This window comes from Eleutherodactylus coqui, chromosome 4 (assembly GCF_035609145.1).
Source record: "Eleutherodactylus coqui strain aEleCoq1 chromosome 4, aEleCoq1.hap1, whole genome shotgun sequence".
Lineage (NCBI taxonomy): Eukaryota > Metazoa > Chordata > Amphibia > Anura > Eleutherodactylidae > Eleutherodactylus > Eleutherodactylus coqui.
The window spans coordinates 111676672-111692798 of NC_089840.1; the positions used below are offsets into that span (position 1 = coordinate 111676672).

General features: G+C 48.1%; 1 protein-coding gene across 1 annotated transcript in view; it reads left to right on the forward strand.

Annotated features, from left to right (window-relative positions):
* Positions 1-745: 745 nt before the first annotated feature.
* Positions 746-16127, forward strand: part of CCDC181 (coiled-coil domain containing 181) — a 32041-nt gene continuing 16659 nt past the window's right edge. The window contains exons 1-2 of the mRNA XM_066598652.1: positions 746-996; positions 15457-15599. Coding sequence (XP_066454749.1) covers positions 15486-15599 — 114 coding nt within the window. The 5' untranslated portion in view covers positions 746-996; positions 15457-15485. The remainder of the gene's footprint in view (positions 997-15456; positions 15600-16127) is intronic.

The window sequence follows — 16127 nt, forward strand, 5'->3', positions numbered from 1 at the left end:
CAAAATACATGATGGCAAACTGCGGATTTTGACATTGTTTTATTAGGCAGACCACCATATGAACATTTGCGCGTGCAATACGCAGGGAAGAAAATCCATTCATTTCAAGGTATTTATTAACATGCAAGTATTTTTCTGTGCATTTCACCCGTGTAAACCGCAAGTCAATGGGAATGTGCAAATGTGCGCTAAATACGCTAGGAGATGCGTGAACCGCCGCGTAACTGCGCAGGAAAAAAAACATCTAGAAATTATTGGACTAATTAGCTCTTTCAATCGGAGCGTCTTTGTTTGTCACAAGCAAAACACACTGTTCTGTGCGGTCCCGCTGTGGGAATTCAGCGAGACTTCTGCAGGATTTATGCCCGTGTGCCCACTGCCTGCTTTGAGGATTCTCGCACATAACTCCGCCCCACTCATACATAACTCCGCCCCGCTCACACATAACTCCGCCCCGCTCACACATAACTCCGCCCCTGCGCAGGCAGCCATGGTTGTCTGTTTATGGCGTTATTGTCTCAGCCTTGTAGCTCCATTCATGGCAGAGCCCACAACCCTCATCTGCAGGTCTACTCCTGCGCCATCCTTCCCAGCGCCGGGGCTGTGTGACACTAATAGCCGCCATGCACGGCTATTACTGCCCCCCGGCTCACACGGCAGCTGGCCGGAGGAGCGCGGCCGCCTCTTAGCCGCCGACAAGTCTCGCGAGAGCCCCCGTGACGTCACCGCTGCGGTCTCCATGGAGACGCCACAGCTTAGCTGGGGATGACATCCCTGAAAGACGGAGGTCGACGGCTCCCGGGACGCTGATGTGCGGACGGACGGCCCGGGGTGCTCTGTGCGGTACATGGTCGGACACCATAACCTGCTGCCGGGCTCTCCAGTTGAAGAGAGAAACTAGGGGCGGAGAGAGCGGAGGCTTGGTCGGTTGTCATGGCAGCTGTCACTAATGTCCCCTGAGCCCGGAGGAGAGCTGAGCGTGCTGCAGCCTGCGGGGTAAGTGCAACAGCCGGGAGCACTGCTTCCTTATATTACATGGCCTGATCTGGCTATAATCTGTATATATTACATTTATTACATAGCCTGGATATATATATATATATATATATATATATATATATATATATATATATATATATATAATTATAATGGGCTTTAAGAGAGTACACGCACTATATACAGATCCCAGCTATGTAATATATATATATAATCCAGGTTACCTAATATATTCACTATGTAGAGATCCAGTTATGTAATATAGTCTTTAGAGATAAGCGAACGTACTCGTCCGAGCTTGATACTCGTTCGAGTATTAGCGTGTTCGAGATGATCGTTACTCGAGACGAGTACCACGCGATGTTCGGGTTACTTTCAGTTTCCTCTCTGAGACGTTAGCGCGCTTTTCTGGCCAATAGAAAGACAGGGAAGGCATTACAACTTCCCCCTGCGACGTTCAAGCCCTATACCACCCCCCTGCAGTGAGTGGCTGGGGCGATCAGATGTCACCCGAGTATAAAAATCGGCCCCTCCCGCGGCTCGCCACAGATGCATTCCGACATAGCTGAGGGACAGTGCTGCTGGTGCCAGAGCTGCTATAGGGAGAGCGTTAGGAGTTATTTTAGGCTTCAAGAACCCCAACGGTCCTTCTTAGGGCCACATCTGACCGTGTGCAGTACTGTTGAGGCTGCTTTTAGCAGTGTTGCACCATTTTTCTTTTTTTTGTATATCGGGCGTGCAGAGCATTGCGTCCTCAGTCTGCAGTCATTGTACAGAGTATAGGGCCAGTACTGGTGAGGCAGGGAAAGAGATATCCAGGCTATATAGGCAGTGGGCTTTTTCAAAAAAAGTGGGGAAAAATACTGTTTTTGGGCTGCCTGTGACCGTCTTCAGTGTACTGCGTGTCTGCTGGGGGTAGTAGTCCTAATTAATATGCAGCTAAGCGTTACAGCAGGCTTGCACAAAATTGTTTCCTGGGTCTGCTGTCTCTGTTACATCACCGCCGTCATCCCGCCAGAGGGAAACAGTATACATAATATTATACGCTGCCTACAGTATCTGTCTGCTGGGGGTAGTAGTCCTAATTAATATGCAGCTAAGCGTTACAGCAGGCTTGCACAAAATTGTTTCCTGGATCTGCTGTCTCTGTTACATCACCGCCGTCATCCCGCCAGAGGGAAACAGTATACATAATATTATACACTGCCTACAGTATCTGTCTGCTGGGGGTAGTAGTCCTAATTAATACGCAGCTAAGCGTTACAGCAGGCTTGCGCAAAATTGTTTCCTGGGTCTGCTGTCTCTGTTACATCAGCGCCGTCATCCCGCCAGAGGGAAACAGTATACATAATATTATACGCTGCCTACAGTATCTGTCTGCTGGGGGTAGTAGTCCTAATTAATACGCAGCTAAGCGTTACAGCAGGCTTGCGCAAAATTGTTTCCTGGGTCTGCTGTCTCTGTTACATCAGCGCCGTCATCCCGCCAGAGGGAAACAGTATACATAAAATTATACGCTGCCTACAGTATCTGTCTGCTGGGGGTAGTAGTCCTAATTAATACGCAGCTAAGCGTTACAGCAGGCTTGCACAAAATTGTTTCCTGGGTCTGCTGTCTCTGTTACATCAGCGCCGTCATCCCGACAGAGGGAAACAGTATACATAATATTATACGCTGCCTACAGTATCTGTCTGCTGGGGGTAGTAGTCCTAATTAATACGCAGCTAAGCGTTACAGCAGGCTTGCGCAAAATTGTTTCCTGGGTCTGCTGTCTCTGTTACATCAGCGCCGTCATCCCACCAGAGGGAAACAGTATACATAAAATTATACGCTGCCTACAGTATCTGTCTGCTGGGGGTAGTAGTCCTAATTAATACGCAGCTAAGCGTTTCAGCAGGCTTGCGCAAAATTGTTTCCTGGGTCTGCTGTCTCTGTTACATCAGCGCCGTCATCCCGCCAGAGGGAAACAGTATACATAATATTATACGCTGCCTACAGTATCTATCTGCTGGGGGTTGTAGTCCTAATTAATACGCAGCTAAGCGTTACAGCAGGCTTGCGCAAAATTGTTTCCTGGGTCTGCTGTCTCTGTTACATCACCGCCGTCATCCCGCCAGAGGGAAACAGTATACATAATATTATACGCTGCCTACAGTATCTGTCTGCTGTATCAGCTCAGCATTTAAAAAAAATAGAAGCCAAATTCTTAAGGCCTACTACTGGCCTTTGGCCACTTGACTGCTTCTGCGCTGTGAATTCCACTAGCTCAGTCATACGCACCTACGTCTCACTACAGGCGTGCGCAAAATTGTTTCCTGGCTCTGCTGTGCGTTCCGTAAGGGAAGTCAGCCTCCAACCACAGGCCAATAAGCGGCACATTTAATTACAGCGTTCTGTTTCTGCACTACTGGTAATACAGCATGCTGAGGGGTAGGGGTAGGCCTAGAGGTCGTGGACGCGGGCGAGGCCCAAGTCAGGTTGTGGGCACAGGCCGAGCTCCTGATCCAGGTGTATCGCAGCCGACTGCTGCGGGATTAGGAGAGAGGCACGTTTCTGGCGTCCCCACATTCATCTCACAATTAATGGGTCCACGCGGTAGACCTTTATAAGAAAATGAGCAGTGTGAGCAGGTCCTGTCGTGGATGGCAGAAAGTGCATCCAGCAATCTATCGACCACCCAGAGTTTTGCGCCGTCCACTGCTGCAACTCTGAATCCTCTGGCTGCTGCTCCTCCTTCCTCCCAGCCTCCTCACTCCATTACAATGACACATTCTGAGGAGCAGGCAGACTCCCAGGAACTGTTCCCGGGCCCCTGCCCAGAATGGCCAGCAATGGTTCCGAATCCTCTCCCACTGGAGGAGTTTGTCGTGACCGATGCCCAACCTTTGGAAAGTTCCCAGGGTCCGGGGGATGAGGCTGGGGACTTCCGGCAACTGTCTCAAGAGCTTCCAGTGGGTGAGGACGACGATGACGATGAGACACAGTTGTCTATCACTCAGGTAGTAGTAATTGGAGTAAGTCCGAGGGAGGAGCGCACAGAGGATTCGGAGGAAGAGCAGCAGGACGATGAGGTGACTGACCCCACCTGGTTTGCTACGCCTACTGAGGACAGGTCTTCAGAGGGGGATGCAAGTGCAGCAGCAGGGCAGGTTGGAAGAGGCAGTGCGGTGGCCAGGGGTAGAGGCAGGGCCAGACCGAATAATCCACCAACTGTTTCCCAAAGCGCCCCCTCGCGCCATGCCACCCTGCATAGGCCGAGGTGCTCAAAGGTCTGGCAGTTTTTCACTGAGAGTGCAGACGACCGACGAACAGTGGTGTGCAACCTTTGTCGCGCCAAGATCAGCCGGGGAGCCACCACCACCAGCAGCCTCACCACCACCAGCATGCGCAGCCATATGATGGCCAAGCACCCCACAAGGTGGGACGAAGGCCGTTCACCGCATCCGGTTTGCACCGCTACCTCTCCCCCTGTGCCCCAACCTGCCACTGAGATCCAACCCCCCTCTCAGGACACAGGCACTACCGTCTCCTGGCCTGCACCCACACCCTCACCTCCGCTGTCCTCGGCCCCATCCACCAATGTCTCTCAGCGCACCATCCAGCCGTCGCTAGCGCAAGTGTTGGAGTGCAAGCGCAAGTACGCTGCCACGCACCCGCACGCTCAAGCGTTAAACGTGCACATAGCCAAATTTATCAGCCTGGAGATGCTGCCGTATAGGGTTGTGGAAACGGAGGCTTTCAAAGGTATGATGGCGGCAGCGGCCCCGCGCTACTCAGTTTCCAGTCGCCACTACTTTTCCCGATGTGCCGTCCCAGCCCTGCACGACCACGTCTTCCGCAACATTGTACGCGCCCTCACCAACGCGGTTACTGCCAAGGTCCACTTAACAACGGACATGTGGACAAGCACAGGCGGGCAGGGCCACTATATCTCCCTGACGGCACATTGGGTGAATTTAGTGGAGGCTGGGACAGAGTCAGAGCCTGGGACCGCTCACGTCCTACCCACCCCCAGAATTGCGGGCTCCAGCTCGGTGGTGCTATCTGCGGCGGTGTATGCTTCCTCCACTAAACCACCCTCCTCCTCCTACGCAACCTCTGTCTCGCAATCAAGATGTGTCAGCAGCAGCACGTCGCCAGCAGTCCGTGTCGCGCGGCACGGCAGCACAGCGGTGGGCAAGCGTCAGCAGGCCGTGCTGAAACTACTCAGCTTAGGAGAGAAGAGGCACACGGCCCACGAACTGCTGCAGGGTCTGACAGAGCAGACCGACCGCTGGCTTGCGCCGCTGAGCCTCCACCCAAGCATGGTCGTGTGTGACAACGGCCGTAACCTGGTGGCGGCTCTGCAGCTCGGCAGCCTCACGCACGTGCCATGCCTGGCCCACGTCTTTAATTTGGTGGTTCAGCGCTTTCAGAAAAGCTACCCACGCTTGTCAGACCTGCTGGGAAAGGTGCGCCGACTCTGCGCACATTTTCGCCAGTCCCACACGGACGCTGCCACCCTGCGCACCCTGCAACTTTGGTTTCATCTGCCAGTGCACTGACTGCTGTGCGACGTGCCCACACGGAACCCTACGCTCCACATGTTAGCCAGGCTCTATGAGCAGCGTAGAGCTATAGTGGAATACCAACTCCAACATGGGCGGCGCAGTGGGAGTCAGCCTCCTCAATTCTTTACAGAAGAGTGGGCCTGGTTGGCAGACATCTGCCATGTCCTTGGAAACTTTGAGGAGTCTACCCAGATGGGGAGCGGCGATGCTGCAATCATTAGCGTCACCATTCCTCTGCTATGCTTCTTGAGAAGTTCCCTGCAAAGCATAAAGGCAGACGCTTTGCGCTCGGAAACAGAGGCGGGGGAAGACAGTATGTCGCTGGATAGTCAGAGTACCCTCCTGTCTATATCTCAGCGCGTTGAGGAGGAGGGGGAGGAGGATGAGGAGGAGGGGGGAGAGACAGCTTGGCCCACTGCTGAGGGTACCCATGCTGCTTGCCTGTCATCCTTTCAGTGTGTATGGCCTGAGGAGGAGGAGGAGGATCCTGAAAGTGATCTTCCTAGTGAGGACAGCCATGTGTTGCATACAGGTACCCTGGCACACATGGCTGACTTCATGTTAGGATGCCTTTCTCGTGACCCTCGCGTTACACGCATTCTGGCCACTACGGATTACTGGGTGTACACACTGCTCGACCCACGGTATAAGGAGAACCTTTCCACTCTCATACCCGAAGAGGAAAGGGGTTCGAGAGTGATGCTATACCACAGGACCCTGGCGGACAAGCTGATGGTAAAATTCCCATCCGATAGCGCTAGTGGCAGAAGGCGCAGTTCCAAAGGCCAGGTAGCAGGGGAGGCGCGGAGATCAGGCAGCATGTACAGCACTGGCAGAGGAACACTCTCTAAGGCCTTTGACAGCTTTCTGGCTCCCCAGAAAGACTGTGTCACCGCTCCCCAGTCAAGGCTGAGTCGGCAGGAGCACTGTAAAAGGATGGTGAGGGAGTACGTAGCCGATCGCACGACCGTCCTCCGTGACGCCTCTGCCCCCTACAACTACTGGGTGTCGAAGCTGGACACGTGGCCTGAACTCGCGCTCTATGCCCTGGAGGTGCTTGCTTGTCCTGCGGATAGCGTCTTGTCAGAGAGGGTGTTTAGTGCGGCTGGGGGAATCATCACAGATAAGCGTACCCGCCTGTCAACCGACAGTGCCGACAGGCTTACACTCATAAAGATGAACAAAGCCTGGATTTCCCCAGACTTTTCTTCTCCACCAGCGGACAGCAGCGATACCTAAACAATACGTAGGCTGCACCAGCGGACAGCAGCGATACCTAAACAATACGTAGGCTGCAGCTGCGGATGCAAGCATCGTTCTCTATCACCATCAAAAACGTGGACCTTTTTGCTTCATCAATCTGTGTAATATATTCATCCTCCTCCTCCTCCTGCTCCTCCTCCTGAAACCTCACATAATCACGCCGAACGGGCAATTTTTCTTAGGCCCACAAGGCTCAGTCATATAATTTTTGTAAACAATTTTTATATGTTTCAATGCTCATTAAAGCGTTGAAACTTGCGCCTGAACCAATTTTTATTTTAACTGGGCTGCCTCCTGGCCTAGTTACAAATTAAGCCACATTAACCAAAGTGATTAATGGGTTTCACCTGCCCTCTTGGTTGGGCATGGGCAATCTTTCTGACGTACATTAGTACTGTTGGTACACCAATTTTTTGGGGCCCTCGCCTACAGTGTAATCCAATTAATTTTTTGCCCACCTGCATTAAAGCTGACCTTACATCAGCTGTGCTGGGCACTGCAATGGGATATATTTATGTACCGCCGGTGGCTTCCTGGCACCCACCCATGCTGTCGGTCCACACGGAGTTGTAACTGCATGTGTCCACTTCTAAAGAACCCCAGTCTGACTGGGGCATGCAGTGTGGGCCGAAGCCCACCTGCATTAAACATGACATTACCTCAGCTGTGCTGGGCACTGCAATGGGATATATTTATGTACCGCCGGTGGCTTCCTGGCACCCACCCATGCTGTCAGTCCACAGGGACTTCACAATAGGGAGTTGTACCTGCCTGTGTCTATGAATTAAAAAGCCCGGTCAGGTTGGGGCATGCAGTGTGGGCCGAAGCCCACCTGCATTTAATCTGACGTTAGCTCTGCTGTCCAGGGCACTGCAATGGGATACATTTATGTACAGCCGGTGGGTTCCAGGGAGCCACCCATGCTGTGGGTGCACACGGAATTCCCATTGCGGAGTTGTACCTGCCTGTGACTATTTATAAAAAAACGCGGTCTGACTGGGGCATGCAGACACCTTGACAGAATGAATAGTGTGTGGCACATAGGTTTCCCATTGCTATGCCCATTGCTATGCTCCTAATGGAGGTGGCACAGGATTGGATTTCTCATTGCTTCTGTACAGCATTGTGGGCTATCGCCCCGCCCCTTCTAAAGAGGGTCGCTGCCTAGCCGTGCCAACCCTCTGCAGTGTGTGCCTGCGGTTCCTCTGGCAGACGCACTTATAAATAGACATGAGTGTGGCGTGGCATGAGGGCAGCTGAAGGCTGCGCAGGGACAGTTTGGTGTGCGCTGTGGACACTGGGTCGTGCGGGGGGGCGTTGGGCAGCATGTAACCCAGGAGAAGTGGCAGCGGAGTGTCATGCAGGCAGTGATTGTGCTTTGTTGGAGGTAGTGTGGTGCTTAGCTAAGGTATGCATTGCTAATGAGGGCTTTTCAGATGTAAAAATTGTTGGGAGGGGGGGCACTCTTGCCGCTATTGTGGCTTAATAGTGGGACCTGGGAACTTGAGATGCAGCCCAACATGTAGCCCCTCGCCTGCCCTATCCGTTGCTGTGTCGTTCCCATCACTTTCTTGAATTTCCCAGATTTTCACAAATGGAAACCTTAGCGAGCATCGGCGATATACAAAAATGCTTGGGTCGCCCATTGACTTCAATGGGGTTCGTTACTCGAAACGAACCCTCGAGCATCGCGAAAATTTCATCCCGAGTAACGAGCACCCGAGCATTTTGGTGCTCGCTCATCTCTAATAGTCTTCTTGAAGCCCTGCCATGAGAGGAACCCATGTGGCTGCAGGATGTCCTGAACATATCACTGAGCTGTCATTGTCCCTCGTATCCTGCCAGCAAAGGCAGGATTGGGACGCTCACCCTATGGTCTACAGACAGGAACATGGCCGTCGTCAGTGAACAAACTAAGCCTGGATACATCACTAAGGACAATCTGGCTCCACTCCGTAGCGTCCAGTTTATTCTCCACATCACTGCAAGCGGTGGCGATGGTGGGTGTCACAGCCGTACACCTAATGGGCACCATGAGACCAAATGTCCTTCAGTCAAGTGCATGGAAATGGCCCCCACAGACGCAGGGGTATAACGATGGCGCTACCTGCCCCTGAATGGCGGACAGCAAGACAGTTGGAGCTGCTTGTACTTGTTGGACGATCAGACGCTCCTCTCTAATGATGGTCTGTAGGGGGCGCCCTGCCCGCAGTCACCTGGTGTGCCCTCACACATCCACTGGTCCCACCACCCAACAGTCTGGTCAGAACAGCCCAGGTAGCAGCAATTCATCAATACGGCCATCCAGATTCTCACATCCCAATAATGCGCCCCTCTCTGACTCTGGCAATGGGGTGACATCTCTTCTCTGAGTCATAGAGGCGTCTAGTGGTCAACAAGCTCTACACAAGCAGAAGAGGTCACTACACACAAGGAGCCTCCGAGAGCCTTTTATAGGCCAAGCGGGGATCACTTTTAGGGCCTCAGGTGGCAAGACCATTCATCTAATCACATCACAACTCTAATCATTTACATAGCCGCATAAACTAAGTCAACTAATGAGTGGTATGAACTTAAGGCCCATTTACACGCAAATATTATTGCTCATCATTCATTCAAGCAAACAAATGTGCGCAATAATCATTAAGTGTCAATGTGAAGCCATCGTGCTCTATTCGTTCACTTGTCGTTTATTGCTTAGTTTCTGCCTAAATAGTCGTTAGTTCGTTGGCTTGTTGTCTGGTGTAAATGACATTCTTTCAGTCTTTTGAAAGACTAAACAACTGGAGGGGAGGGGGATTGTTTGCCCTCTAAACACAATGACTCATGCAGCAGAAGACAATGGCTTTTCTTCACACTAATTAAAAACCTGCCAGCCAGAGATTCCTCACATAAACACTCGCCCACCTGAGCAAACAACATATACAGGGTTTACTTTAGCTAATGAGGCAAATGGAGAGGATTTCAACCGATTAACTTTATGTGTAATTGCTCATCATTTCTATGCAAAAAAAGTTGTTAATTCTTTGGTCCTTTGGGACGTTGTGCATGAATGGGGCTTTAGGCTTTATTCACAGGGCCGCTGTGATTTTTGGCCGCATGAACGAGAGGCAGCTACAACAAAGTGGCGTCTGCATCTCCCGTTTTCTCACCCATCTAGACGGCCAGCCTGCGGCGTATATGTGGAATATTGTCAGCCGCAGGGAGAGAGCTTAGCTCTGTTAAACTCCCTCCCCTTCTTTGTCCCGGCTGCCGGCAAGGGAATGGGGCGGGAGATTAGCAGAGCTAGTCACGCTAAACCCCCTCCCCTTCTGGCTGCCTGCGGCTCCCATTGGTTAATCACGCCAAAAGATAGGACAAGTCCTATCTTTTTTGGCCACACGTAAAAGCAGCCACCGGAATGCACACCGTATGTGCTATTTTTTCTGGATGGCCAATTTTGCGTGCTGCAGAATCGCCTATCTGAACGAATGCATTGGAATCCATCGCCTCAGATGGTCGCGATTTTTGACGGCGTTTTGTCACGGCAGAATCGTGTGAATAACGCTTTAGGCTGGACGGTCTTAAACTTTGGTAGATTTTCCACCCAGCATAAGTTGCTGTATAAATCTGTCACGTTTTAAGATTGGCGCTCTTAGTTTACACTGAGGTTTAGACAGTAGTAGTAAATTTGCCCCATTGTGTTCTGCGCTTCATTTTTACGGTGTTCACTCTGCTGTTACCTTTATTGTGTGGTTCAATACGATTACAAAGATGCCAAACTTACATCGTATTTACGATATTTTACCACCGCATGAGACTGTGAACCCCATTCTTTTCAAGGGAGTCGTATATGTGAGCGGTGTTTTCCCATACAGCATCGCGGTGAGGGAAACAATCACGGCATGCCTTATCCTTCTGCATCCTCGTAATGCATTGCCCATTGTTTTCATTGGGACAGTAAAACAGATTTCACGCCGTACGATGTGCATGCAAGTGCGATGTGAGGTTTCCCATGGAATGCTGGGAAACCCTTACTGATCCTCTAATGTGCCTGAAAGCTGCGCCAGGGGATCGCTGCTTCACAGAAGCGATGGGAGACTTTTTGGCAGAAAAACGTCTCGCACTGAACATGCACGTTGGCGAGCGCGATATCGGGGTGAGTTTCTCGGCCCGTTTGTAGGAAGCCTAAGTTGTAGCTCTTATCGGCATAATTTTGAGGTCCAGTATATACAACTTTTTTGATCGCTTTGTATCCTTTTTTTTACATTTGTTGTGGAAGGTGAGATGGTCCGTAGTTCTGTCATTGCGTACTTTTCTCTACAGAGTTCTCCATTTTATTGATTTGAACTTTTAATACAAATTGTGTTTTTTTTATTGTTTAGATTTTTATGTGAGAAATGGGAAAAGGGTTTTTTGAGCTTTTATTACTTGTTGTTATATGTATATATATAAAAAAAAATAGATATATATTATTAGTATGTCTTTTTCTGAATTTTTTTTTTTTTTTTAGTTCGACTAGGAGATTTCCCTGAGATTACCTGTACAATACACTGCAATACTTACATACTGTATTACAGTATATGCACTTATATATGACCAGCAGCAGTGTCCTTCATGACCAACTCTGCTCCATCTACACTTTTTTAATACTAATCCTTATCTATGAAGTTTCTATAGTGACCAAATGCTTTGGGAGTAACCATTCCCTTATCTCTCCTCTGCTTGTAAACAGTCCTGTTATCCTGGCAGCCTCACAATGACTTGTGTAGTCAGATTGAGAAATAAAGAAATATTTTGAGAATTTCTGATTAAGGGTGTCTACCCACTACAGTTCTTTTTCATTGCGAAATTCGCAGCGTTTTTTCTCTCCAGGGGTCTATGGAACTTGCTAAAGTTAAAAATCACATTGCGCAAAATCGTGATTTCGCGGTAAATTGCGATTTTGCCGAGATGCGGTTTTAATAGAGATGAGCGAGCACCCAAATGCTCGGGTCTGCGTTATTCAAGTCGAGCTTTTCGTAAAATTCGAGAGCTCTACTCGAGTAATGAACCCCATTGGCTACAATGGGAGACTCGAGCATTTTTGTATGTGGGATGCCGGGTCTCAAGCTTTTTTTTTTTTCTTGGTTCATGCGTGTGTGTTCCTCCCCCTCTCCCCCCGTCCCCCCCCATCTTCCCCCCCCTCTTCCCATCTCCATCTCTTCCTCTCCTGCCTGCCAAAAAATTTGCCATTGACGCGCGCTGCGGCGGGGAGGAGCCAAAAACGGGGGCGGGGTCAAACACGCTTGATGCTCGAGTAACGAGCACCATCAAGTACGCTAATACTCGAACGAGCATCAAGCTCGACAGAGTACGTTCGCTCAACTCTAGTTTTTAACATTAGAAAGTCCCATAGACACCTGGAAAACAAATGCAGCAAATTCGCAAACGCTAGTGGGTAGTCACCCTAAAGGTAACTTTACACAGGGTGATTATTGCCTGAATTCTTGATGGAAACTGCAAATTTGGGCAATAGTCGCCCTGGTTACAATCCACCACCGACAGGGTACTGAGCGACAAATCACTCATGTGTAGGAGTCAAAAACTGCCTGTATCCTGTGAATGAAGGCTGGTATGCCTGGTTCTTATAATATCACTATGGGGTTTGTTACCTGTTGTATTAGATGGGGTGTCACATATACCATTATAAGCAGTCAGTGCCACCCAATATAGTAGGTGATTTGATGGGTTCATAATCTAAATAACAGTGTTTCTTCATAAAGCTAAGAGCGTGTAAATTTAATCTAGTGTCTACATTACAGTCACCAAATATTATAGTTGGCACATCAGTATCCTCCTCCATGTTGTCACTGATCAGTCTACTTGTTAGTGAATATTTGATAATTGCATCGAACAACAACATTTCCACATCAGATATCGACATATTAAGATGAATGTAAACATTACCTAGTATAAATCTCACTACTCTACTGTACAACACTTTAACTGTTGTGGCAACCTAGGTGTAACTCGCTTATGGTATTGCCATCTTCTCCACCCAAGATGGTTGGCATCACCCACATAAAGGCTCAGAACCACCGGAATACTTCAACTCTGGTTTCCACCAGTTTTATTTCACACACAGCAAACAGTTTTACAGCATCAATGTACTAGAGCATAATATGATTTTCGTGGATTCAAAACCCGCAGGGTCACCATCACTATCCCACACCCAGGGTTTCCAGAGGTCGTCCTTCCCTGTCAGACACATGTCGCGCCCAGTCTGGTCCGCGCCAGACCTCAAGCTTCCAGTTTCTGACGCTGGTACCTCATCCTCTCTCTCGGGCTTTCAACAGGGAAATGAATGGGTGTGAGGGTTTTCCAGACACACCCATACAGCTGTCCCTGCTGATTAACATACAGGCTTTTCTGTGAACTACCTTGCCACAGCATACAAATATCACGGATACCAGTGTCAATCAATTGTCAATAGTTTGACCAGTCTATCACAACAGGTTTATATTCGTTTGAAGAGTCTATATTTCTAAAGACTGCAATACCGCCTGCTCATCTATATCGTTGAACACCACGTTTGGTGGGTGAATCGGATTTAACGCAGCCAGACTCATTCATTTGTGTCATCAGTATTAACCCCTTAATGACCGCCCCATCGGGAAACTACGTCCTGCTGTTGCAGGACGTGTATGGAGGGAGGTAGCGGCGCTATCTCCCTCCATACAGCGCGGGCATCAGCTGTTTATTACAGCTGACACCCGCGGGCAATAGCTGCGCTCGGCCGTTCGCGGCTATTAACCCTTTAAATGCCGCTGTCAATTCTGTCAATTCTGACAGCGGCATTTAAATCCCCCCGCGTTCGGGGGTCCCGCACGGCCCCCCCGCGGTGAGATCGGGGGAGCCGTGCAGGTGTCATGGCAGCCGGGGACTTAATGAATGGCCCCAGGGCTGCCTTAGCAGACTGCCTATCAAGCCATCCACACAGGGTGGCTTGAAAGACTGCCTGTAAAAAAGCAGTATGACGTAATGCTATAGCATTACGTCATACTGCAGGAGCGATCAAAGCATCGCATGTTAAAGTCCCCCAGGGGAACTTCAAAGTAGTGTAAAAAAAATAATCAATAAAGTTTTTTTAATTGTTAAAAAAAAAAAAAGTTATAAAAGTTTAAATCACCCCCCTTTTGCCATATCCATTATTAAAAAATCAAAATCATAAAATAAAAATATGTATTTGATATCGCCGCGTCCGTAAAAGTCCGAACTATCAAAGTAGTGCATTATTTTTCCCGCACGGTGAACGTCGTCTGAAAAAAAAAATAAAGAACGCCAGAAATACACTTTTTTAGTTACCCTGTCTCCCAGAAAAAACGCAATAAAAAGTGATCAAAAAGTTGTATGTATGCCAAATTGATAGTATCGGAAACGACAGGACATCCTGCAAAAAATGAGCCCTTGCTCAACTACATCGACAAAAAAATAAAAAAGGTATTGCGCGCACAAAATGACCGCAGAAAATAATTGAAAAAAATTTAATATCTTTAAAAAAAAATAAAAGTACTACAGCAAAAAAAATACTATACAAGTTTGGTATCGTAGCAATCGTACTGACCCATAGAATACAAATATCAGGTCGTTTTTGTTGCAATTTGTGTGCTGTAGAAACAGGACGCACCGAAAGATGGTGGAATGTCGGTTTTTTTTTTCCATTTCTCTCCGCTAAGAATTTTTTAAAAGTTTTTCAGTAAATTATATGGTACAATAAATAGTGCCATTGAAAAATACAACTCATCCCGCAAAAAACAAGCCCACATACAGCGACGTCGATGGATAAATTAAGGAGCTACGATTTTTTAAAAGGGAGTAGGAAAAAACAAAAATGGAAAAAAGCAAAAAAGCTCCGTCACTAAGGGGTTAATCCTTTTATGTGTACAGATTCATCTGGATTCATCCAAGTCTCACTTATTGTCAAGTAATCAGATTGAATGAGTACCGAATTCTATTGTTGAGTAGCTTCATCACCCTCTGGATCATGACTACCTTCATCTCTGTTGTTATGCCTTCTATTCAGTACCAATTTATATCCTACGACAAAATCCAATTCTGTCGGTCTCTTCTCATATTTTTGATTTAGTCCAAATGTCTGTAGAATTGTCAACTAAACCTTCCTATCCATCACTGCACGTCTTCTTCACATTTGGTGCACTCGCTGTTAATGGTTGTGGTTTATCATCGACGTCCATTGGTTGAATTCTATCACTTATGAAATGTTTGTGTAATCAGAAATGCTATTCGTGTTGAGCCAAGTGGTGGAAGTACTTGGTGCATTCGTATTGGGCACTTGTTCACATTGGCGGCACGATGCCTCAACTTTGTGGTGCTCCCACAGAGGCCCGTTGACTCTCAGCATTGGATATCCAGGCCTTCTTGGATTCCCCATCTCTCAATCTTTCTTCCCTCTGACATTTTCTATAATTTCTCTGGTGTCTATTATGCAAGTCCAGAAATAGGTATAGATGTGGGTCCCGGAAGTGGGACCTGCATTTATCAGACTAGCATGGCATATGCTGGGATATGCCATGGTAGTCTGAGATAGGAATGCCCTTTAAACGGTTTAACATACAATGTATAATTGGCACATGATCTTTTTTTCCCCAATTTTATGTATTTTTAGAAGAGCAACACACTTTTTCCAAAACAAAAATGAGTAAGAAGGACGAATCTGATTCTGATGGAGCTCCAGACTATGAAGATGATTTTGAGAAGGACCTTGACTGGTTAATAAATGAAGAAGATGAGAAGTATAGGCGTTTACAGGTATAATTAACAGTTTTTAAAGTATTTTTAGGCGCTTTTTTTTAGATTTTAACATTAAATAGCATGACCCCTTTGTATTTGAATGAGCATACATGGATGGCCCCACCCTATGACGTATAACCCGATGTCCTAATTTAAGCATGTATGTGTCACATCTGAGTCTATTGCTACTGAGCAAATCCAAATTACTCTCCATCTCCCTTTTTCCTAGTCAGTCCTGCTATCTATCCACGTTATGAGGGATAGGCAGCAGGTTCCTCCATCATGGTCTGATCCTACCATTCCCTGTGAGGCATTTCGTATACTATTCCGCCTTGTTTAGGTGGGGGTGATGATGTAGTACTCTGGAATGTGACTTGAGATGAGTATGTTTCTCTTAGGAACCTTTGAGCTATGTATGAACACTTGTTGACGTTTGGTCACATTTAGCTAAATCTTTTTTTTAATATTACAATGGATTTAAGTTGCAAAAGCCATATATTTCAGATTTTTAACCTAAAATAATAATATAGTCAATCATATTCTCTT